The sequence below is a fragment of the Pleurodeles waltl genome, chromosome 3_1 (genome assembly GCF_031143425.1).
Source record: "Pleurodeles waltl isolate 20211129_DDA chromosome 3_1, aPleWal1.hap1.20221129, whole genome shotgun sequence".
Taxonomy (NCBI): Eukaryota; Metazoa; Chordata; class Amphibia; order Caudata; family Salamandridae; genus Pleurodeles; species Pleurodeles waltl.
In genome coordinates, this window is record NC_090440.1 from 22,918,050 (window position 1) to 22,943,218 (window position 25,169).

The window sequence follows — 25,169 nt, forward strand, 5'->3', positions numbered from 1 at the left end:
TCCCATTCATCAAAAAAAAAAAAACAGGGGTATATTCCCTATACTTTCTTATTCCCAAAAAGAAGGGCTCTCTTCACCCAATTCTAGATCTCAGACCACTAAGCCATTGCACTCTATCAGAACACTTTCATATGGTCACTCTCCAAGATGTAATACCATTATTACAACAAGGAGACTTCATGTCTGCTCTGTATCTAAAAGATGCATATTTTCACATTCCAATACATCCAGCACACATGAAATATCTCAGATTCTTCATACAAGGCAGGCGTTACCAGTTCAAGGTACTCCCTTTCAGAGTATCAACTGCACCTCGTGTTTTCACAAAATGCCCACAGTAGTTGCAGCACATCTTCGTAAAGTATTTATGTCATCCCATATATGGATGATTGGCTCTTTCCAGGAGTTAGCTGGGAGGGCTGCTACATATCATCCGGTACCCCTGCACGAAGATCCTATAGAGGATGACTTTTTATTTAAGACACTGATGGCCTCTCATAGATCCACACAGTATCTCCCTATGCTGAAGGGAGTGCATAGACATGCAGATGATATTTTTCAAGATCCAGCTAGGACTTACATTATTACTCCAAGAGTGGAGAAGAAATACAAGGCTTCTCCTTCAGATCCAATATACATCAAGAGTTAAATTCCAGCAGACCCTTTTTTTGTCTCCAGTGCTAGAACAAGAGCCAATTCGCAAGCTTCTCAGGGTGGAACACCTCCTGACAAGGAGAGTAAGCTTATTGATGCATCTGGTAAGCGTGTTGCTGCTCAGGCAGGAAATCACTGGTGTAATGCTAATACTCAAGGACTTCTAGCCAGATACGATCATACCCACTGAGACGAAATGGAGCAGTTACTCCAATATCACCCAAAGGAACATAGGTAAAAGGGACAGGAAATGTTTAATGGGGGACAGCTCATTTCAAATAATGCCATTCGCTGTGTGCTAGACTCAGCTGATAAGGTAGCCAGATTGATTAATACTAGTATTTTACTCCGACGCAATGCATGGCTGCGTATTACCTGGTTTAAACGATGTACAACATACAATCCTAAATGTCTCATTTAAAGTAGATCAGGCCTTAGAAAAAATGAAAAAGAACAACGCAGTGGCTGAGTCTATTGGGGGGGGTGGGGCACTTAAACGTCCTTCCTCTCGTGGCACTTTTCGTAAAACACAGTATAAGCCACACTTTAAGCATGCAGCATGTGAGACATCTTCCTCATATAACAAAGGTCAATCACATACATCCTCCTACAGCGGATTACACAGAGGATCCTAACAGAGAAATGGATATAGAGGTAAAGGCAAAACATCTTCTCTTCGAGCATCTGCCACTGTCCTCAAACAGTGACCAAACAGTGACTCTCTACAGCTTCCCACAGATCATTTAACTCCTGTAGGATAGCGCCTTCAGTTCTTCCTATAAGATTGGCATCAAATTACAACAAATTAATGGGTGTTGGATATTATCCAAAATTGTTATTGCCTGGAGCTCATTTCCACACCTCCAAGCATACCACCTCGTCGTCACAATCTTTCACAAGATCACATAGTTCTTCTTCTCCAGGAGGTACACTCTTTGCATCTCAAACGGGCAATAGAACCAGTTCCTATTCAACACCAGGGAACTGGAGTGTACTCCCTTTATGTTCTCATACACAAAAAGAATGGCTCACTCAGGCCCATGCTAGATCTCATAACCTTAAACCATTACATCTTATCAGAACATTTTCAAACGTTTACACTGCAGGATGTGCTACCTCTGATACACCAAGGCGACTTTCTGTCAGCACCAGATCTAAAGGACGCCTACTTCCATATTCCTATGCATCCAGCGCATCACAAATATCTCAGATTTGTCATTGAAGGATGACATTATCAGTTCAAAGTGCTTCCATTCGGGGTCACCACAGCACCAAGAGTGTTTACAAAATGCCTAGCGGTAGTAGCAACTTACCTACACAAGCAAAGAATTCATGTATATCCATACCTAGACGACTGACTGATCAAACCACCTCTCTTCCACAATGTCTCAACCCCATTCAAGCCACAATAGACCTGCTTTACCAGTTTACCAGTTAGGATTCATAGTCAAATTCCAGAAGTTCATCTCACCCCACTACAGGTCCAACCTTACCTCGGGCCATAATCAATACACAGATGGGAGCAGCTTATCCAAATGCAGCAACGATACAAAACTTCCATACACAACTTCTACACTTTTGCCTCAATCAACGGGTTAGTCAGATCAGTCATGAAACTCCTAGGAATGATGGCCACTTGCATTGCAATTGTGCCCCATTCACTCCTTCACATGTGTCCGTTGGAAGAATGTGTCTCACGCCAATGGTCTCAAGCACAGGGTCATTCAGAGGCTCTAGTGTTAGACAACTGCACCTTTCGCTCTCTTCAGTGGTAGAACAAAGCCAATCTTTCGAAAGGGTGGCCATGTTAGACCCTGTTCCCAAAGTCATTCTGACAACAAACTCTTCTCAGAAGGGATGAGGTGCTCATCTCCACAACCTTACAATACAGGGTCTTTGGGATCATGTGCACATACGTTTACACATCAACTATCTGGAGATGATAGCAGTTCATCTAGCACTCAAAGCCTTTGTCACACATCTCACATTCAAAGTAGTCCTCATCCGCACAGATAACATACATCAAGTTGATGTGGTTCTTCATATTAACCCAACCTTTCTACCTAAGGTTGTGTCTCAATTTCATATAAATCAGACTGTTAATTGCCAGTTTTTTTTTTCTCGCAAATACTGATTCAGTTGCTGGCAGAGCCTTACACACGTTAGATGTGAAAGAGCGCCAATGCTATATACTGATAGAAAGAAAACTTTTAGGAAGACAAAACAACTTTTTTTGCTTTTCTCCACCACATAAAGGTAACCCTATTACTAAATTTAATATAGCAAGATGGATTGTTAAAGGTATTCAACCTTGCTATGCAAAAGGCCACTACCTATTACTCCTAGAGCACGTTCAACGTGTAAAAAGGTGCATCTATGGCATTTCTAGGTCTGACATTTGTAAGGCAGCTACATGGTCAACACCACACACTTTCACTCAACATTACTGTGTGGATGTGTAAGCACGCCAACAAGCTAATGTAGGACAGGCGTTGCAAGGTACTCTGTTCCAGAATACTGTAACACCCACAGGCTAGCCACCTCTTTTACTGCTTTTCAGTCTATGCAGAGCACGTGTATCTACAGCTACAGCTCTGGTCCAGGGAGGACCTGGCCTGGCAGGGTCAAGACTGATTTGCATATGGTGCGGTCCTAACTGGGGTGGCGTGGTGAGCAAAAGAGCGATGGATTAAACCCAGATCTGTGACTGGGGGTGAGTGTTTGCATTGTTCTGCACTCCGTCCATCATCCTTTTGTGTTGCTAAAGTTGCCCTAAGTGGGAAGGGTATGCCCAGACGTGGGTCCCTTGCTCACTGTGCCATTGGATTCAAGTTGGCCTGGCTAATGAAGGGTGATACCTTGAAACCGGTCCCAGGATGCTTGTTTCCGGTCCAGAGAGGACTTGGCCTGGCAGTTCGGGCTGGACTGTTCCCATGGAGAACAGGGTGAAGACTAAGTTGCGTATGGTTGGGTCCAAACTGGTTTGGGATGGTGAGCAAAAGAACGATGGATTAAACCCAGATCTGTGACTGGGGGTGAGTGTTTGAGAAGTTTCAGCACTACATCTATCATCCTTTTGTGTTGATAAAGTCAACAGCTACACATGCCATCAAACGGAAAATATTACTTAGCCAGTAAGCATATGTTTGTGGCATGTAGTGCTGTAGATTCCCCGCCTTACAGGTCACCTATGGTTGTTACAGTATATAAATATACACGCATGATCATTTAGTTTATCTACGTTTGTTATTACACTCCATTCATCACCACCTGCAGGAAAACAATCTGAGCATGGAGTCGAGGATCATGCACATTGCAAACAAGAAGAGGAGTCACCATGTCCCGTGACTCTAAAGACTTTTCGATCCAAAACAAGTTGCAACCTTCTGGACCCAGCACTAGATGGCAGAAGTATGCAGAGCATGTGAATCTACAGCACTACATGCCCCAAACAGATGCTTACTGGGTAAATAACATTTTCCTTTCTTTTCATGGTGTTATGGGAGGAGTGTGTTTTTCCCCTCACAGAATCATATGCACAATTTCCTTTGTGTCTCCTAGTTGATAGAGAGCGTGCTGAGCTTTGGTGCTGACATTCTCTAGTGGTGGAAACTGCTTTACCCTTGTTTTCCTTTACCCCGTGAACTAGATCAGCATGAAAGCGATGAAAGCAGCCGTAGACACAACTAAAAGAAAGACATCCAACATTGTCACCCAAGAGATGCAGTTGTGACCTTTTCAAGATATCCACCCAGCCCTTCCCCCTACTGCCCTTAACCTCTGAATTCTGTCTCTTATTACTCTTGACATCCTATTGCTACAGAGGGCTGCAGGCACTAGAGTTAGCCATTGTCACGTTCACTCAAACAAAGGTGTTGCCATTACCCACATAATCACAAATACGCAATCTGTCGTGCTACCCATCTTCGTTGCAGACGAGTTCGAGGAGCAGGTCTAATGTACTTCCTGATGCCCTTCATCTCATTGTGCGGAAGAAAAAGATGGGAGTGCTGGTCCTGGTCCTGGTTCTCCTCTCTGCAGCTTTACACAATCCATACTTCGGTTGTGGCTACTTACCGCCCTTTGACCGGGCCAGCTGGATGTTAGTACCTGCTCAAGGCATCAATCACATTGTGTTCCTTGCACTGGCAGGCAATGCTGTATATTGTTTTTTCAGCATGAAATATCTTCTGGATTTACCTGCTTTGCACAAGGTCGCCTTCTAGTGGTTAGGACCAGAAGTGTTTTTGTTCCTAAACTTTTCTTAGTTTGTGAGTGGGTGTCAACATAGGCAGAATCCTTGTATGACGTTGACTGTAATTCTGCAATGTCTATGTGCGTGGCCACCATCTTAGATTCTTTTTTTCCGCTATTTTGGTATGGGAGCGCTCCTGACTATTTAGTCGAAGGCCGCCGAAAAGACCTAAAGGAAAACCAAAAAGCTGTTGAGAGAAGTAAAGATCAACCCAAGAGAGAGGTTTTTCGGGGTTTGTCAGGGTGATTCATTGCAACTTTGTGAACATTTGGTCAGTGTGGGATCCCTGGGGTTACTCAACCCCATTTTAGATTCAGCATCCTCTTTAAGTGTTGTCCAACCTCTTGGGGCTATCAGAGTTGGAGAAGAAAGAGATGCTCCGCCAGTGGAGGAGACGAGTTTCTCCAGCTTCGCGGCACAGGGCGCTCAGAGGGAACACCTTGACACTGACCTCGGATATTTCATAGGACGTTGGAGAACAACATAAGCAAGAACTTGAACTTAGAGCACTACATGCCCAAAGCCATTGAAGGTGTCAAAAGACAAGACTTACAGATTGCTGCCGAAGGCACCGAAGCGCAAGTCTTTGAGCAAAATTCTGGAATCACCAAAAAGCAAACCCAACACTGACAACTTTTAAAAGCCACATACAGTGCAAGGCGATGCAAGTGCTACCAGGCAGCTCAGCAGCAACTGAGGAGCGGAGCTTGTGGGGATGGAACAGCCGTACCGTAGGCACTCTCACAACTGGGATGAACCACTTGGAAATGATCCATCGCAACATTCTTGAATCATGTCCTGCGGTAGAAAACACGTGTTGGATAGCTAAGCAGGGACACAAGCTGCACTCATGACTAGGAAATAAAGCAATATACAGCAGACACTTTTTCAGCACGGGGGATGTCATAAATAGATCTCTTCTCACCCCTAGAAAACACAAAATGCTGCTTCTTCACATCATGACCCTCCCATCCTCGTCTCTGAGGAATGACCTCTCAATAAGGTGGTACAGGATATGTGCATACTCCTTTCCCCAGTACCTTGCGATTCTGGCAGTTCTGGAGAAGTTCAGTGTGTCCCACATGACTGAGTCCCAGAGCTCCCAGGTAGCCTCACCGCCCATGGTTCTCACGCCTACTGCACGTCAGCATTCCTCTGCACAAAGGCACCCTAACCACGTAGCAGGAGAGGTGTTCCACCAGACCCCAGGGAATGCAGTTAGGAGCATGGTCCCGGCATTTAAACCCACCTAAAGCAAGCAGTGACCTGGAAGGTGCAGAGCTTTCAAATGGAAGGAGTAAGCACCACGGTGTCAAGGTAACACGTTCCAGCACCTGGTTCATTTGCAGCTGGTGGTAGTTTTATACATCTAACAAAATGGAAGCTGTCGAATGCCTTGCTGGTGGTGCATGTGTCTGCTCTTGTGACTTACTTGAAAGTACTACAACTAGGCAGATTCTTCATTGGTCGTGCTAATCACAAGGCTTATGGCAATCCACAAAGACTCTTCCCTGCTTAGGCAATACTCCCCCACCCTGGAATCTTACCTTGGTGCTAGCTGGGTTAATGGAGGCCCCCGTTGAGCCCAAACACAAGGCTACACTCGAGCACCTTACATTATGGACAGTCCTCTTAGTAGCCATCACATCATTAAAAAGTGCAAGTGACTTACAGGTACTTACAGTACAAGAACCATAGTGACTTACAGTACAAGAACCATAGTGACTTACAGGCACTTAGAGACCAATGACCATAGTGACTTACAGGCACTCACAGTACAGGAACCATAGTGACTTACAGGCACTCACAGTACAAGAACCATAGTGACTTACAGGCACTTACAGTACAAGAACCATAGTGACTTACAGTACAAGAACCATAGTGACTTACAGGCACTTACAGTACAAGAACCATAGTGACTTACAGTACAAGAACCATAGTGACTTACAGGCACTTACAGTACAAGAACCATAGTGACTTACAGGCACTCACAGTACAGGAACCATAGTGACTTACAGGTACTTAGAGACCAATGACCATAGTGACTTACAGGCACTCACAGTACAGGAACCATAGTGACTTACAGGCACTCACAGTACAGGAACCATAGTGACTTACAGGTACTTACAGTACAAGAACCATAGTGACTTACAGGCACTTACAGTACAAGAACAATAGTGACTTACAGGTACTTACAGTACAAGAATCATAGTGACTTACAGGCACTTACAGTACAAGAACCATAGTGACTTACAGTACAAGAACCATAGTGACTTACAGGCACTTACAGTACAAGAACCATAGTGACTTACAGTACAAGAACCATAGTGACTTACAGGCACTTACAGTACAAGAACCATAGTGACTTACAGTACAAGAACCATAGTGACTTACAGGCACTTAGAGACCAAGAATCATAGTGACTTACAGGCACTTAGAGACCAATGACCATAGTGACTTACAGGCACTCACAGTACAGGAACCATAGTGACTTACAGGCACTCACAGTACAGGAACCATAGTGACTTACAGGTACTTACAGTACAAGAACCATAGTGACTTACAGGCACTTACAGTACAAGAACCATAGTGACTTACAGGCACTTACAGTACAAGAACCATAGTGACTTACAGGCACTTAGAGACCAATGACCATAGTGACTTACAGGCACTCACAGTACAGGAACCATAGTGACTTACAGGTACTTACAGTACAGGAACCATAGTGACTTACAGGTACTTACAGTACAAGAACCATAGTGACTTACAGGCACTTACAGTACAAGAACCATAGTGACTTACAGGCACTTACAGTACAAGAACCATAGTGACTTACAGGCACTCACAGTACAGGAACCATAGTGACTTACAGGTACTTACAGTACAGGAACCATAGTGACTTACAGTACAAGAACCATAGTGACTTACAGGCACTTAGAGACCAAGAATCATAGTGACTTACAGGCACTTAGAGACCAATGACCATAGTGACTTACAGGCACTCACAGTACAGGAACCATAGTGACTTACAGGCACTCACAGTACAGGAACCATAGTGACTTACAGGTACTTACAGTACAGGAACCATAGTGACTTACAGTACAAGAACCATAGTGACTTACAGGCATTAGAGACCAAGAATCATAGTGACTTACAGGCACTTAGAGACCAATGACCATAGTGACTTACAGGCACTCACAGTACAGGAACCATAGTGACTTACAGGCACTTACAGTACAAGAACCATAGTGACTTACAGTACAAGAACCATAGTGACTTACAGGCACTTACAGTACAGGAACCATAGTGACTTACAGGCACTCACAGTACAGGAACCATACTGACTTACAGGTACTCACAGTACAGGAACCATAGTGACTTACAGGCACTCACAGTACAGGAACCATACATATCCATCGATAAGGATGAAGTGGATATGAGAACACACCCAGAGTTCTTACCAAAGATCATTTTACGTTTTCACATAACCAAACTATAAGTTTGCCAGCTTTTTTCCAAAAGCCGCCCAGTGCTGCCTGAACGGTCTTACACAGACCAGATGTCAGAGAAGTGATTATGTATTATATGCTGGTCACTAAGAACATCGGACAAACGCAGCGATTTTTTGTGGAACACTCCGCGCACACCTTGGGTACAGGTGTAACAAAAACTACTATTGTTAGATGGATTTAGTCACCACACCAAAGGCGCGAAAGAGAGAAAGAAGCTACAACGGCCTGTATGGTTAAGGTTCATGCTTGTCTGCAAGAGGTAATGCAGAGTAGCTACATGGGCCTCGGGTCGCACCTTCACACACAGTGTATTACTGCATAGATTTACAATGAAGAAAAGAGGATGCAATGGGACAAGGACTCAGTGTTTCTGCTTTCACTCGCTCTTCCTGCCTCCTCAAGACATGTAATGCTGCACTATAATCTGTGGAGAGCTGGTGAACCTAGGAGTGATTTCATGCTGCAAGTGAGTTACAAATTTGTAATTACAGCTTTGCAGCATGAAACTCATTAAAGGAGGTTTGTGGGAATAAGGGGATAGAAATGAATCTGAAGTGATGGCCACGCGGAAGGGCCTTGTGGGGCTACAGTCCGTCATACAAGGGATCCTCCCATGCGGACACTCATTCCCGAACTAAGAAAGGTTTAGCAACAAAAACGTTTCTGTGCTCAACCATTAGAAGGCAGAATTGTGCAAGAGATGTTGATCTAGAAGCATTCCAAGCTGCAGGACCGTAATTACAGGTAAGTGCTTTCATACATTCCTTACCCTACTTGCACCAGATCTCCACAAGCCCACTCAAACTCTGGTCTGTGATGCCATGTTGATGGCACCATGGAGGTGCAAATGACTGTGCCAACCTCTGTGAGCTTGTGGTCTTCAGATCCGTGCCGTCTGTCAGTAATGGAGTCCGGATGGTCCCGGGCACCAGTGTTTCCTGCGCTCCATCTCACTCTGAGGGATACCTCACCTGTTTATTTTGCATTATTTTCAGAGGACGGTCACCACAGCCTCTATGATCACTGCAAAGACACTACCTCTCGTCTTAAAAGCAGCTGCTGCGGCCACCGTGCCCACGTCTGTCCTCGGTCAGAGACCCACCATTGCCATGGTGACCGCGATCAACACCACCCAGAAAGCAGTGCTCAGCACTGATGCTCAGACCATGCCGGTGAACCTGCAGACAAGCAGCAAAGTCACCCCGCCAGGGACCGAGGCCTTCCAGATACTGACAAAAAACACTGTGACACTGGTAAGCTCTGGAAGATGTGCATGTGTGTGCATGTGTGTGCACACATGCGTGGTCTGTTGCAGTCATAACAGTGCCTGAAGGGTGTAGTATATGTTTTCACCACACTACATAATGTTTCTGTGAGTGTTGCCCAATGCACCGCCCATTTACAGTGTGTAGTGTGATTGGTATGTGTGTTTAATTTGATGCATACACACTCACAATGGTGTTGTACAGAGGTTGAAGGCGAAGAGGAAGGGTCTGTGTGTATGCTTGTGTGGTGCTTATAATGCATGTTATTAGATGTCATCTTGTATGTAGATAGTACTGTGGATGTAGTGTACTTTTATCCTCCATGGTCAGCTTTTTATACTTCAGTGTACTTCATAATTAAGACCTACTGACTGATCATGCATGGGAATCTTATAGGCAGGTAAATGGACTTTGGTACAGTCTCAGAACATACATGGAAAGCTTAAAGGGGAGAGTCATTGGACTTTGGTACTGACTCAGCATACATGGGAAGCTTAACGGGGAGAATCGAAGGACTTCGGTACTGACTCAGCAAGCATGGGAAGCTTAACGGGGAGAATCGAAGGACTTCTGTACTGACTCAGCATGCATGGGAAGCTTAACGGGGAGAATCGAAGGACTTTGGTACTGACTCAGCATGCATGGGAAGCTGAAAGGGGAGAATCGAAGGACTTTGGTACTGACTCAGCATGCATGGGAAGCTTAACGGGGAGAATCGAAGGACTTCGGTACTGACTCAGCATGCATGGGAAGCTTAACGGGGAGAATCGAAGGACTTTGGTACTGACTCAGCATGCATGGGAAGCTGAAAGGGGAGAATCGAAGGACTTTGGTACTGACTCAGCATGCATGGGAAGCTTAACGGGGAGAATCGAAGGACTTCGGTACTGACTCAGCATGCATGGGAAGCTGAAAGGGGAGAATCGAAGGACTTTGGTACTGACTCAGCATGCATGGCAAGCTGAAAGGGGAGAATCGAAGGACTTCAGTACTGACTCAGCATGCATGGGAAGCTGAAAGGGGAGAATCGAAGGACTTTGGCACTGACTCAGGATGCATGGGAAGCCTAACGGGGAGAATCGAAGGACTTCGGTACTGACTCAGCATGCATGGGAAGCTTAACAGGGAGAATCGAAGGACTTCGGTACTGACTCAGCATTCATGGGAAGCTTAACGGGGAGAATCAAAGGACTTTGGTACTGACTCAGCATGCATGGGAAACTTAACGGGGAGAATCGAAGGACTTCTGTACTGACTCAGCATGCATGGGAAGCTGAAAGGGGAGAGTCAGTGGACCGTGGTTCTGACTCAGCATGTAGGGATATGCTGTAGGGTTGCTCCATGAACTTTGGTAGAACATGCATGGGAACCCTGTCGACGGAGTTTGTTACTACCTCTGAGCATGAGTAGGAATCCCATAGGGCAGCTTGGTGGAGTTTGGTACTGGCTCATAGCAAATATGGGAACCCTATAGAAGAGGTCAGTGGACTTTACCAAATGAGCATGCATGGAAATCCTATAGGGCAGGTTGATGGGCTTGTGCACTGAGTGAGTATGCACCGAAATCCTGTAAGGTAGCTCAAGGGACTTTGTTACTGACTCTGCACATGCGTAGGATTCCTGAAGGGCAGGTCTTTAGACTTTGCTGTTGCCTCGAGGAATGCAAGGGACCCAATAGGAAAGGTCTGCAGAGTTTGGCAGAGACTCATTGCACACACGAGAAGTCTATTGGGCAGGTCGATGAGCTGTAGGACTGATTCGAAGTAAAGATGGGGATCCTATAGGTCAGGTCGATGGACTTTGGTAGTGACTCCCAGCACACATGGGAATCCTATAGACAGACCAATAGGTTTTGGTGCTGACTCAGAATACGCATGGGAATCCTATAGGGCAGATCAATGGGCCTTGGTACGGATTTGGATTAGACATGGGAATCCTATAGGGCAGATCAGTGGGCTTTAGTACTGACTTGGAATACATATGGGAATCCTATAGGGCAGGTCGATGGACTTTGGTTGTGACTTGGAATATGCATAGGAATCCTATAGGGCAGATCGATGGGCTTTCAGCACTGACTTGGAATACGCATAGGAATCCTATAGGGCAGATCAATGGGCCTTGGTACTGATTTGGATTAGACATGGGTATCCTATAGGGCATATAAGTGGCCTTTAGGGCTGATTTGGAATACACATGGGAGTCCTATAGGGCAGATCGATGGGCTTTGGTACTGACTCGGAATATGCATGGGAATCCTATAGGGCAGTTCAGTGGGCTTCCGTACTGATACGGAATACATATGGAAATCCTATAGGGCAGATCGATGGGCTTTGGTACTGACTCGGAATATGCATGGGAATCCTATAGGGCAGAGCGATGGGCTTTGGTACTGACTCGGAATATGCATGGGAATCCTATAGGGCAGAGCGATGAGCTTTCAGCACTGAGTTTGAATACGCATGGGAATCCTATAGGGCACATTGATGGATTTAGTGAGTGAGCATGCCGGGGGTTCCTAAAGGACAGGTCGAAGGAGCATGCATGGTAGTCCCTTAGGGCAGCTTGAGGTACTCTGGTACTGACTCGCAGCATTCAGGGGAGGCCTGTAGGGCAGGTCGATGGGCCAATAGCCATCACAAAATATTTTGTGTGATGATTGCATTGTGAACAACCCTCCCACCATGAACACATTTGTCCACCCCATCACTTATGATGAGCTAACCATCAGTACATTCTCAGTCCTGTACCATGCCTGTGCCAAGTGGTTCTTGAAGCAGCCACGCCTACTGGTAGAAGAGCCAATGGCTCCTCCCTCATCTGTGCCACCTCTTTGCCCACTGGCTTCCTAGCAAGTATGCTTTCTATCTCCTTCCTGGAAAGCTCTGGTCTCTGGTCTTGAGTCTCTGCCTCGCCCCTGAATGAGCTAATGTCATGAAGGCGCAACATGCTTCTCACTCCCACCAAGTCCTCCCCAGCCGAAGGTGGACCAGCCTACCTGCCCTTGTTTTCCATCTGCTGTCCCCTGCCAGCTGGCTCCAAATCTTGAGAGAGATCACTCCTCTGACATCCAGTTCTAGGGCACGTAGAATCCCCTTCAAACCCTGTACTGGACACACCCTTCTGAATAATGACCTGAAAGTGAATGTATTCTTAAGTGTCACATGTTCCTGAGCTTTATTGAAGATGTTATTTCTCATACGCCTTCCACTTAGTGGTCGGACGTAGAACAGTCTTTGAAAAAAGTTGAGATGCCTTGGGTGGGCATCACCTAGTATCTGGCGGTACCCAGACTCCGATGGAATGCACAATGTGTAAGTATTTTGTTTGATTTGATTTTGTTGTAAAGTATCACATTGAATCGGGAATATTCTCTGCATCAGGAAAGTTTACAAACTATGAGTGAATGCGGAATCCCCTTTAGCACTACAGCAGAGTCGGAAAGGTCATATATTTTTAGTAGGTCGAGTGCGCAAGCGCTCTGACCTGTTGTAATCTATCTGTGGGCTTTTAACCACGCCCTCTAATCACTATCACTCGTTCACGCGCTTGCCTTTTAAAAATCCTTTGTCATCACTGGTAAATGCTTTACATTTGTCCCTCCTTAGGGCGGTTTGGTTACCTCCTTGGACATCGACCTGGATACATGGATAATTGCATTTTTGCCTATACGGTTGCCTGCGAGCAAACTTCTTTTTCCTTTTTGTGTCTCTCCTTCGTGCTTATGCTCATGGTGGCTATGGTGTTTGAATCGGCTGGTTATGTCAACTGTTTTACTTTTGTTTTCAATTTAAGTGGCAAGAAAAGTCCAGTTAGGAATTTACAGCGTAACAGCTTTAACTCAAGCAAACATGAGACCCATTGCCTTGCAAAGGCTTGTTTCTGTAGATTGCATTTGGCTTTGGGAAACTTGGCATGAAAGGGTGTTGGTCTAGTCTTCTAGCCGTGAAATTTGTTCTTTATTTTAAAAAATGATTGCACGTGTCGTTGGTGGTAATGCTCATCACTCCTTTTTTTAATACATTTTATGTAATCAGGGCAGCAGATAACAATGACTACATCCTTGAAAAATCAAACATATGATTAATTTAAAACTATTCTTGTTCTCTCATACTGGTTAGGAGGTTTCCGTCCACATTGCATTGCCTTCTTGAGTTTGATGAGTGGTGTTCAATCTTTAATCCACCCTCAACTTCTGCGCAACAGTAGATGGCCAAACTCTCAAGACTTGTTTCTTCACAATAATTAGACCCACGATACCTACATCTTACAAGAAAGAGTAACCTGTAAATCATGTATCTTAAGCAGGAAGCAGAGATCTGTTTGTGCCAAAGGCATCCTGTAAGCCAGCAGAAAGGCGGAAGTGTAGATATGTTCATATCAAGGGTCTATTTTGAATCTAGCAGGAGAGGCCGGAAATGGATATCAGTCAAGATCCAGAGTATCCTGTAAGTCAAGCAGGAAGGCGGGAAATTGGGACCTGTCTAGGCCAAGCATATTCTATAAATAAAGCAGGAAGTCTAGAAGTGCAGATCTATCTAAACAAACCGTATCCTGTAAATTTAGCAGGGAGGCTAGACGTGCAGATCTGTCTAGACAAACGGTATCCTGTAAAAACCGTATCCTGTAAATTTAGCAGGAAGGCCGGAAGTGGAGATCATTATAGACAAACTGTATCCTGTAAATTTAGCAGGAAGGCCGGAAGTGGAGATCAATCTAGACCAAACATATCCAGTAAATCGGGCAGGAGGGCTGGAAGTGGAGGTCTGCGGAGTCCAAGAACACCTAGTAATTAAAGCAAGAAGTCCAGGTTTGGAGATCTGTTGAGAGCAGGAATATCTTGCAAAGCAAGCAGGGAGACCACAAGTTGAGGTCTGTCTAGACAAAGCGTATTTTGTAAATCCAGCCGAAAGGTCAGAAGTGGAAACCTGTTTAGCCTGCAGTCCAAAATGAAATATTTCCTTGACATGTTACCATCCTCCTACAATCCATAATACATGCTCCCAGGAAAGTGGTACTGCCCAGCAATCGTCCGGGTCCCTCACCGCCAAGTTGGCTTTATTGTCAGGAGTTCAGTACAAGCTCTGCCTTTGGCTGAACCAGGCACAGCGCCTACCTAAAGCTGACCCATCTTTAGGATACCTTTTTAAAGAATGTCTTGGTCTTAAGCCTGATAGCTGGAATTTCCAGACTGAAAGCTGCTGTGCGTGGACATAATTTTGGACTGGTCTGCATGGCCTCTCGTTTTAATTCTGTGCCGTACTTCAAATGAAAGCGCTGCCAACGCTGGTGATTTAAGAATGTGCGCGTGACCCAGTGTGTGACGCACATTACATGCGTGCTTTGTAATGTTAATACTTTCTTGCATTTTCCTTAAAGCACATATGATGGCATTGTTTTTATTAGTTTTGAAATTCAATTGGAATTTCTAAATTATTTGTAAATTACATTTACTTGGTGGCACAGTAGCAGCAGTTTGAAATAATTAAGATAAACTTATTTGAGGCTATCATTTTCAAACTTGTAACTTTTGCCACGGAGATAGGATTGGATCTGCTCCTTTTTTCACAAGCAGTGAACCTTCCACAGTACTAGGAAAGCGTGTGATTGTGTTTGATTTGAAACATCTATGTGAAGCCTGATCCCAAAATATGTCAAACCATCCTTTGGCCACATGAGCTTTTATTTAGCAAAATGCTGTCTACATCGGGATGTAATTGGCAAAACCTCAGTTTTATCCTACTTTTTATTCGGACACAGATAGATTGCAAGATTTGCACAACAGATCGTGCAGTCAGCTGAAGCCCCAAATCTGTATGTATATATTCAACCCAAACCTACCTTCTCCCACAAAGACAGTCCTTGACATGGCTGCCTCCTGCCTCCCTGCTAAGAGCAAGAGTTACAACACAGCCTGAAAGAAGAAGGGAGGCAGCTCAGGCTTTCATGCAATAAATCCTTGGGGCTTTTTCATCCACCAACACCACAGCTTGTGTCCTTCATGGTGTTAAATTATTATTCCTTATCCGTAAAAAACAACCTCTTAAACTTTCTGCTCCTAATGTTCGACTCAGTCAGAAGCTTTCTCTGCATTTCTGCTAGTAGAGCCCATAGGTATCTTCCTTCCTGCATTCTTGTCGGGCGGTTTCTGGGTGTACTTTGTGATGTTATTGTTACTTGTAGGGCGCACTTATCACCCGGAAGGCTACCTGGCGCCAGTGAAGGGGGTCCCCCCTCCCCCCGTGTGGCCTAGGAAGGGGCCAGGGCTTCAGTTTCTTCCTGAACCCAAGGGTACAGACACATCTCCCTGGTTTACAATGAATCCCTAAAGCTACGAAGTATTTTCAGGAAGGAGGCGTCTCCAGAATCTTAAAGGTGGAGACAGAAGGTCTTGTGCATGGTCGCCCAGCCTGGGGAGTTGGCACATTTGAAGCTAGGGTGATACTTGTAAACTTTTCCAAGGTTGCAGGTGCCTCTCCACAGAGCAGCGCCTCCTGCAGTCTGTGAAAGGAAGCAGCCTACGTGCTGACACTGCCACTAGCCCCATCCCGATGCATAAAGGTTCTGGCTTTTCAACACATCTGTGACGTAAAGGAGGATGGTGGGTGTCTGCCCTGAAATCTCAGCTCGGTCGGGGGAGTAAACTCGTCAGCCTATTACTTCCCCTTATGTTAGTGTGTCCAGATTTTGAGGAGCAAAAACCGGGCGAGGTCAGACATAAAAGAAGGACTAAAGACTTTACTCTCACTTTTATATCTGGCCTGGCCCGTTTTCTTGCATAGGGTTGTGAATGTGTGCCTGTACATGTGTGTGTTTATATACACACACACACACTTACAACACTACACATATAAAATTAGCTATGGCTTGATCTCCCACCCTGCACCCCCCAACTTGCCCCCACCCACCTCTCTGCGCCCCACCCTCTCTTTGCTGGGAGCAGACAGGGAACTGTTTCCTGACAGTAACAGATACATTACTTTAAGTATTGCATACATTGTAGGCGTCTGTTAAAGCAGAGCATACCTTTAATTTATGCACCCCTAGATAATCTGACCTTAGGCCAGAAAAACGGGACATTCATGCAATGGTTTGACCTTTGTCACAAAAACCGGGACATTTGTTTAACATTAAGAGAAGTGTTGGGACAGTCCTCTAAAAGCCGGGACTGTCTGGGGAAGTCCGGGACGTCTGGTCACCCTACATTATGTGGCCTTTCTTTACTTCTGTGTCAGCAGCTCTTTTGTGCTCTTGTGTTTTCCTGGGACAGACACAAGACTACGAAGGTAAGCCATCCAATAAGAAGCAAGAAATGAGATTGACAAGACAGCCAGCCTATGATCAGCAATGGGCTGACCCAAAGCCCATGGTGTGAATCAGTATTGGACAAGGCTAACAACCATATAAGCAAAGCAGAACTGGTTGTAGGTGTCGCAACACTGCCACCTAGAGCCCACACCGAAACCAGCAGCAGATGCGCACAGTCCACTGCATCAGCGTTTGCTTGAAAGATTAGAAGAGGAAAAGCCAGTCCGTCGCGTCCTTTAAAGAAGGGCTGTGCCACGGTTAGAAATGAGGAATGGCTTCCTTAGCATGTTCCGTGACGTCACGGCGCATCACCCATTATGAAAAGTGTTTGCAGTGACGAAACATTACCAATATTCCAAAGGTGTTTTCTGAAAAAACTCTGCAAGAAGACTGGCTGCGTGTCCCGAGCCCGGAGGCCACCGCGCATAGAACTGTAAGTTTAATTCAACGTTCACACAGGGGCCACGGGCGTTTTCGTAAAGTAAATACATTTTTAAAAAAAGTATGCTACCTAGCGCAGAAAGAAGCAGTGTGTTCGGTGCACAACTACTCCGTAAAAATGTGTACTAAAAGAAAAAATAAATAAAAAGAATAAATGAGAGGATCGGGAAAGGGAGGAGAGCAACGGTTAAAAGGAGGTGAGGGGGCGAGAGCAGGAGGCCAACGACTCCCTTGCAGGATGCAGCAGCCATACCTTAAACATAAACACATTTTTGGCTAAGAAAAATAAGAAAATAACAAATAAAGCAGAGTGGGGAGCAAAGGAGAGTGCATAAGAAAAGATGTGCGCCCCACAGAGAGCTAAAAATGAAACAATAGTTCCCTGGTGTCAGTAGTGCACAGATGCAAGCCGCCCAGTCAGAATATATTACAAAGAAATGTTCCAGAGGCTACTCAGACAAATACTATGGGGCAAGTCATTAAATAAGAGGCAGGACACTGAGACACCCAAGAAAGACTTTGTCAAGAGGAAGGGGACGTCACAATGTAGGAAAGTACCCCCACTTTTTGCCTGCTATCATTGTGTTTTGACTGTTCACTGGGATCCTGCTAACCAGGAACCCAGTGACTGTGCGCTCTCGTCCTAAATTTGGTTGCCTAGGGCTTAGCACACCCTACAATTGGCACACTGGCGCCCCTATGTAAGTACCTAGTATATGGTACTTAGGTACCCAGGGCATTTGGGCACCAGGGGTTCCTCATGGGCTGTAGCATGTATTGTGCCGCCCATGGGAGCCCATGCAAAATATGTCTGCAGGCCTGCCACTGCATTCTGCGTGAAAAGGTGCATGCACCGTTTCACTACAGGTCACTACACCAGGTCACTGTAAGTCACCCCTATGGCAGGCCCTTCTAGCCCAGAGGGCAGGGTGCAAGTACCTGTGTGTCAGGGCACCCCTGCATGAGCAGAGGTGCCCCTACGAACTTCAGCTCCATTTCTCTGGACTTCATAAGTGTGGGAAAGCCATTTTACCCATGTACTGGACACAGGTCACTGTGTTGAGGTACATAATGGTAACTCCAAACCTTGGCATGTTTGGTATCAAACATGTTGGAATCATACCCCAATACTGTTGCCAGTATTAGTTGTATGATTCCATGCACTCTGGTGGCTCCTCAGAGGACCCCCAGCATTGCTCCTACCAGTTTTCTTCGGTTTTCTGGGCAGTCCGTGCTGCTGCCACCCCACAGGCAGGTTTCTGCCCTCCTGCTGCTTACCCTGCTCAGGCAGAGGAAGGCAGAACAAAGGATTTCTTTTGGGAGAGGAAGGCAACACCCTCTCCCTTTGGAAACAGGTGTTACCCGGCTTGGGAGCGGTACCCTCCCCAAACAACCGAATACTTTGAAGGGCACATTTGGTGCACTCCTTGAATAAACCGGTTTGCACCAGTCCAGGGACCCCCAGTCCCTGCTCTGGTGCAAAATTGGACAATGGAAGGGTGAGTGACCACCCCCCTGTCCATCACCCCAGGGGTGGTGCCTAGAGCTCCTCCAGGTGGCCACTTGATTCTGCCATCTTAATTCCAAGGTATGCAAAGGCCCCTGGGAGCATCTGAGTGGCCAGGTCAGGCAGGTGATGTCACCTCCTGATAGATGGTCACCCTGCAAGGTGACCAATTCCCCCTTTTAGGGCTATTTAGGGCCTCCCTCCAGGGTGGGTCTCCAGATTCGACGTGCAAGATACCAGCAGGACTCCTCTGCATCGTTTACTTTATCTTCTGGCCACTGGGACTGCAACTGGACCCACCAGGAACTGATTATCTGCAACTGAGTGACAACTCCGCTTTGCAACATTGTTTCACCGGCTCTTTCCAGCAACTATAACATTACCTTGACTGTGTATCCTCTGAGGGTGACAAGTCTTCAGCCTGTACAAGAAGCAAGAAGGAATCTCACTTTAAGTGAAGGAGTCACTCTCTTGCATCCGCAGGCACCAACTGCAACGACGACTGGCTGCATGGATCCTCTCTCCTCCACAACTGCGTGGATCCTGCATCACAGGTGGCAGTCTGGAGTGGTTCCTTTGGTCCTCTCTGCCAGCTGTCCAACTTGGTATCCTTGCCTCTCCTTGCAGGACGATACCCCTGTGCCCTTGCAGATACCAAGGCTTGTTTGTTCCTGCTCCGAGAGATCTCAGGCTCCGTGTAGCCCCGGCCTCCAGCACTCTTCCCTGCAAAGCGCAGTCTCCTGCAACGTGGGACTCCCCGCCAAGTGTGCTGAGTGGACCTCACTGCGACTCCTGTGCCTGCTGCGACTCCTGTGCCTGCTGCGACTCCTGTGCCTGCTGCCTGTGAGGTGCCTGTGGGGGCTGCATCCTGGTCTTCCTGGTCCTGCATCTCCAGAAGGGTGGGTAGTGGCTCCTGCCCCAACAGGACACTTAAACTCTAACTGGACTTGGTCCCCTCCATTTGCAGGTCCTCTTCTGTCAGGAACCTCCGTTGGTTTCTTCCAGCCTTGCTTGGGTCTTGCACAGTCCTTTTCCAAAGTTTACCTGAGGGTTTGGGGAAAAACCAAGTACTTACCTGGTCTCTCCTGGTCTCTGGGAGTCCCCTGGTATTTAACCTTTTGGGGTTCCTAGTTCCTCCAGCTCCCCTCTACAGATTTCACTTCCTTGGGTGGGGGACTGCCTTTCACATTCCACTTACTTAGTATATGGTTTGGTCTCCCCCCTAGGGCCTTCACTATTTTCTATTGTTTTACTGTTTGCTATTGTTTTCTGTGTTAATCACTGACTTCTGATATGTATATATTCGTGCGTTTACTCGCCTCCTAGTAGAGTATTGCATATACAGTATTTTAGTATTTGTGTTACCATAGTAAAATACTAATATTTTTGTAACACTGAGTGTTTTCTTTCATGTGTGTAAGTCATGTGTGACTACAGTGGTATTGCATAAGCTTTGCATGTCTCCTAGATAAGCCTTGGCTGCTCATCCACCGCTACTTCTAGAGAACCCTGGCTTCCTAGACACTGCCTACACCTCACGAATAAGGGATACCTGGACCTGGTATAAAGTGATAACACCACACGTACTCACCTAACACAAGGCTAGCTTCATACACCCATACTCGCTGTATATATCTATCTTTTGTCTTGTGTTCGTCACAGTAGGTCTTTGACAACAGCTCACATTGATAGCTCAGATAGCAGAGAAAAAGGCCTCTTCCTGTGCAAGGAATGCATCCAATTTTCTCCCTGTAAATGGGTTTAGGCACAGGAGTCCTCATCCGCCATGGAGGAGTACTGTATTTTTGGTGTACAACCCTGCTGGATCCCACACACATTTCCACCCCGCCACAATGCTTGAGATGTTAATGAGTATGGCACTACAGCAATCACCTCTGAGAAATATTGTCAGTGTTATTTTTGAGACTGTGAGCCAATTGAGTGGTAGAAAAGGTAAACCGTGTAAGCCAGGTAGACTTCAGGCTAGCGGGGTATGTCGGATCTAGGATTTCGTAGTGTTAGAAGGTGGGTGCCAAAGATGCTGCCCTGCGCTGTCCTCCTTCGATCAAGACAGTCTTGGTCAAGCCACATGTAATTTCTTCTAAATTAAGTCTTCTGCAAAGCAGCATCCTTGAAAAAGCAATATCATGTTGCTGAGGAAGATCGCTTCCCAAGGAAGGGAGTTAATCTACATGGTAATTTAAAATATAAAGTCATAAAAACTAGTTGGTCATATCAGGTGTGAATACCTCATCCTGCCTTGATGAGGAATTTACATTTGAAGTCTACACAGATAATCTTTTCATGCACCTTTCATCTTTGAGCGAGTTTACGGGTGTTGTTTATGAGCTCTTTACCATTGCATGTTGCTTCAGCAGCTCTTTTTCCTTATCCATTTGCAAACTTTTTGACTGTTGCATCAGTCAGTCCATTTCTTTTCTTTCCTTTAATAGCATAACAGAATCAAGTGACTGTTTTATAATATAATCAAACTACCTGGCCTTTCTTTGTGAGCTTTAGAAACTCTGTAGAGTAAATCTTTATCAGAAACAAGTTGGATAGTCTTTTGCATGCTTCAAGTTTTGCAATCAGTCTTTTGCCTGAAACCTGTAGTTTACAAGCTGCAACTGGATTGGTGGTAACAGTGGTGCTTGTCGAAAAATCCACTAGCCGACGTGCAAATCGGCAGCATGGACTTTGTACCGTTGGAGTGTCAAGGTCTGGATTATGATTCTTGTAAATGTAAAAAGGCAGGTAACTTTAGGATTCTGCGTAGATGAAATACTTATACCCCACTGCCTCTGTATAATACTCTGTTGTCCACTTAAATGCGTATGAATCTGTAAAAAGACGCTTATTTCAAAATACGTTACTTACCTGTGACACTGGTTTGCATCTTGCTAGCTTTTGTGGTTATTTTCCCAATCACTCGCCCTACTGGAGAAACAAAAGTGGAATAACATAATGAGTTACCACCCAGGTGTGATGCCTCAAAAAACAGATTCTGTCTTCCTCGGAGCAAAGAGGATTTCTACAGATCTGGTCTATAGTTGGCATCTAATTGCCCTGTTGACACCCACATAATCTTTTTATCTTTTTTAAATAACTGTTAAGTAGATGTCTGTGTTCTGGTTGAGTCGCCAGGTGTCCGGCTCTGTAAAAGTAAAGCAAGCTTCAAAAGTAGTGTTGCAGGTACGAAACCTCTCGTGCATCAAGGTGTCCGAGGGAACCTCCTCTGTTCACTGTGCCTTGCACCGGCCTTGGCTCCAGCCATGCCCTCATCACCATGCTCCCACCCTATGCCCTGCTGGCAGGTCTAGGCATGGCATCCTGTGTGAATGGAGGCTGTTTGCAGTGTAAAGATTGCACTGGTTATTGGAACACTCCATCTCAGCGCTGTTCCTTTCTGTACAGCAGGTGCAGGCGACCACGTCTCAGCCGATAAAGGTTCCACAGTTCACACCCCCTCCCCGACTCACACCTCGTCCATCATTTCTTCCACAGGTGAGTTCTGCAAACATAAACATGGGCAATAAAACACACACAAAGCACAGATTAGTTTAAAAAACCTTTGCCCTAAAAAAAAAAAAAAAATGTGCTTGGGTTTCCTACCTGTGTAAATAATAAAAAATGTCAGAAGGTATGCGTCAGACAGAGCTTCGTACAAGATAAATACATATCGTAGATTCAGATGATAGATCAGTGACAGTTGCAGGCATCAAAGGAAGAGACAGATAGAGAAAGAAAGGCACACAGGCGGCAGGGCAGAGCAATCTGCAGTGATTGCTTATAGACTAAAGTAGCATCAACGGAAGAGACAGAGATAGAGAAAGGAAGGCACAGGCGGCAGGGCAGAGCAATCTGTAGTGACTTGTTATAGACTAAAGTAGCATCAAAGGAAGAGACTGAGATAGAGAAAGGAAGGCACACAGATGGCAGGGCAGAGCAATCTGTAGTGACTGGTTATAGACTAAAATAGCATCAAAGGATGAGATGAAGATAGAGAAAGGAAGGCACAGGCGGCAGGGCAGAGCAATCTGTAGAGATTGATTATAGACTAAAGTAGCATCAAAGGAAGTGACGGAGATAGAGAAAGGAAGGCACACAGATGGCAGGGCAGAGCAATCTGTAGTGACTGGTTATAGACTAAAATAGCATCAAAGGATGAGATGAAGATAGAGTAAGGAAGGCACAGGCGGCAGGGCAGAGCAATCTGTAGAGATTGATTATAGACTAAAGTAGCATTAAAGGAAGAGACGGAGATAGAAAGGAAGGAGCACAGATGGCAGGGCGCAGAGCAATCTGTAGTGACTGGTTATAGACAAGTAGCATCAAAGGAAGAGACTGAGATAGAGAAAGGAAGGCACAGGCGGCAGTGCAGGGCAATCTGTAGAGATTGATTATAGACTAAAGTAGCATCAAAGGAAGAGACGGAGATAGAGAAAGGAAGGCACACAGATGGCAGGGCAGAGCAATCTGTAGTGACTGGTTATAGACTAAAATAGCATCAAAGGAAGAGACGGAGATAGAGAAAGGAAGGCACAGGCGGCAGTGCAGAGCAATCTGTAGAGATTGATTATAGACTAAAGTAGCATCAAAGGAAGAGACTGAGATAGAGAAAGGAAGGCACACAGATGGCAGGGCAGAGCAATCTGTAGTGACTGGTTATAGACTAAAATAGCATCAAAGGAAGAGACGGAGATAGAGAAAGGAAGGCACAGGCGGCAGGACAGAGCAATCTGTAGTGATTGGTTATAGACTAAAGTAGCATCAAAGGAAGAGACTGAGATAGAGAAAGGAAGGCACAGGCGGCAGGGCAGAGCAATCTGTAGAGATTGATTATAGACTAAAGTAGCATCAAAGGAAGCGACGGAGATAGAGAAAGGAAGGCACACAGATGGCAGGGCAGAGCAATCTGTAGTGATTGGTTATAGACTAAAGTAGCATCAAAGGAAGAGACTGAGATAGAGAAAGGAAGGCACACAGATGGCAGGGCAGAGCAATCTGTAGTGATTGGTTATAGACTAAAGTAGCATCAAAGGAAGAGACGGAGATAGAGAAAGGAAGGCACACAGATGGCAGGGCAGAGCAATCTGTAGTGATTGGTTATAGACTAAAGTAGCATCAAAGGAAGAAACTGAGATAGAGAAAGGAAGGCACACAGGCGGCAGTGCAGAGCAATCTGTAGTGATTGGTGTATAGACTAAAGCAGCATCAAAGGATGAGACGGAGATAGAGAAAGGAAGGCACAGGCGGCAGGGCAGAGCAATCTGTAGGGATTGGTTATAGACTAAAGTAGCATCAACGGATGAGATGGAGATAGAGAAAGGAAGGCGCACAGGCGGCAGAGCAGTCTGTAGTGATTGGTTGTAGACTAAAGTAGCATCAACGGAAGAGACGGCGATAGAGAAAGGAAGGCACAGGCAGCAGGGCAGAGCAATCTTTAGTGATTGGTTATAGACAAGTAGCATCAAGGGATGAGACGGAGATAGAGAACGGAAGGCACACAGGCGGCAGGGCAGAGCAATCTTTAGTGATTGGTTATAGACTAAAGCAGCATCAAAGGATGAGACGGAGATAGAGAAAGGAAGGCACAGGCGGCAGGGCAGAGCAATCTGCAGTGATTGGTTATAGACTAAAGTAGCATCAAGGGATGAGATGGAGATACAGAACGGAAGGCACATGGCGCAGGGCAGAGCAATATCTGATGACATGTTGAAGACAGAGCAACAGTATGTAATGACGTTTTCAGAAAAGAGCAAGCAAGTTATGTGTGTGTTAGAGCAATATCCAATGAACATGTTCAGGACATAGCAGCGTATGTAATATGTTCAGGACAGAGCAAGGAAGGCATGTGCGTGGTAGAGCAATATCCAATGACGTGTTCGGTACAGGGAAAGGAAGGGACGTGCATAACAGAACAGTATCCAGTGACGTGTTCAGGATGGAGCTTGGAAGGTACGTATGCGATAAAGCAATATGTAATGACGTGTTTAGGACAGCAAGGAAGGCACATGCGTGCATGATGGGGCCAGTAGCAAGTGATTTGTGAGCAGAACAACGTCCAGCCCTGTAAGTGCAAAATCGAGTAGTGTCCTAATGCACGTGTAAGACAGAGAACCACCCTACTATGTGTGCGGGATAGTGCAATGTGTGGAAGGTATGCAGTATCCGTCTGAGCTTGCTGGATGAAGCAACTTCCGGTAATGCGTGTGATGCCCAGGACAGTA

At 45.7% G+C, this 25,169-nt stretch overlaps 1 protein-coding gene across 5 annotated transcripts in view; it reads left to right on the forward strand.

The window, feature by feature from the left end:
* Positions 1-25,169, forward strand: part of PHF21A (PHD finger protein 21A) — a 399,375-nt gene that overhangs the window by 214,787 nt on the left and 159,419 nt on the right. For 4 of the 5 annotated variants that reach the window (XM_069221736.1, XM_069221738.1, XM_069221733.1 and 1 more), the window contains exons 7-8: positions 9,417-9,674; positions 22,354-22,443. In XM_069221736.1, the coding sequence (XP_069077837.1) occupies positions 9,417-9,674; positions 22,354-22,443 (348 nt within the window). The remainder of the gene's footprint in view (positions 1-9,416; positions 9,675-22,353; positions 22,444-25,169) is intronic. The other variant, XM_069221734.1, reaches the window with a different exon arrangement.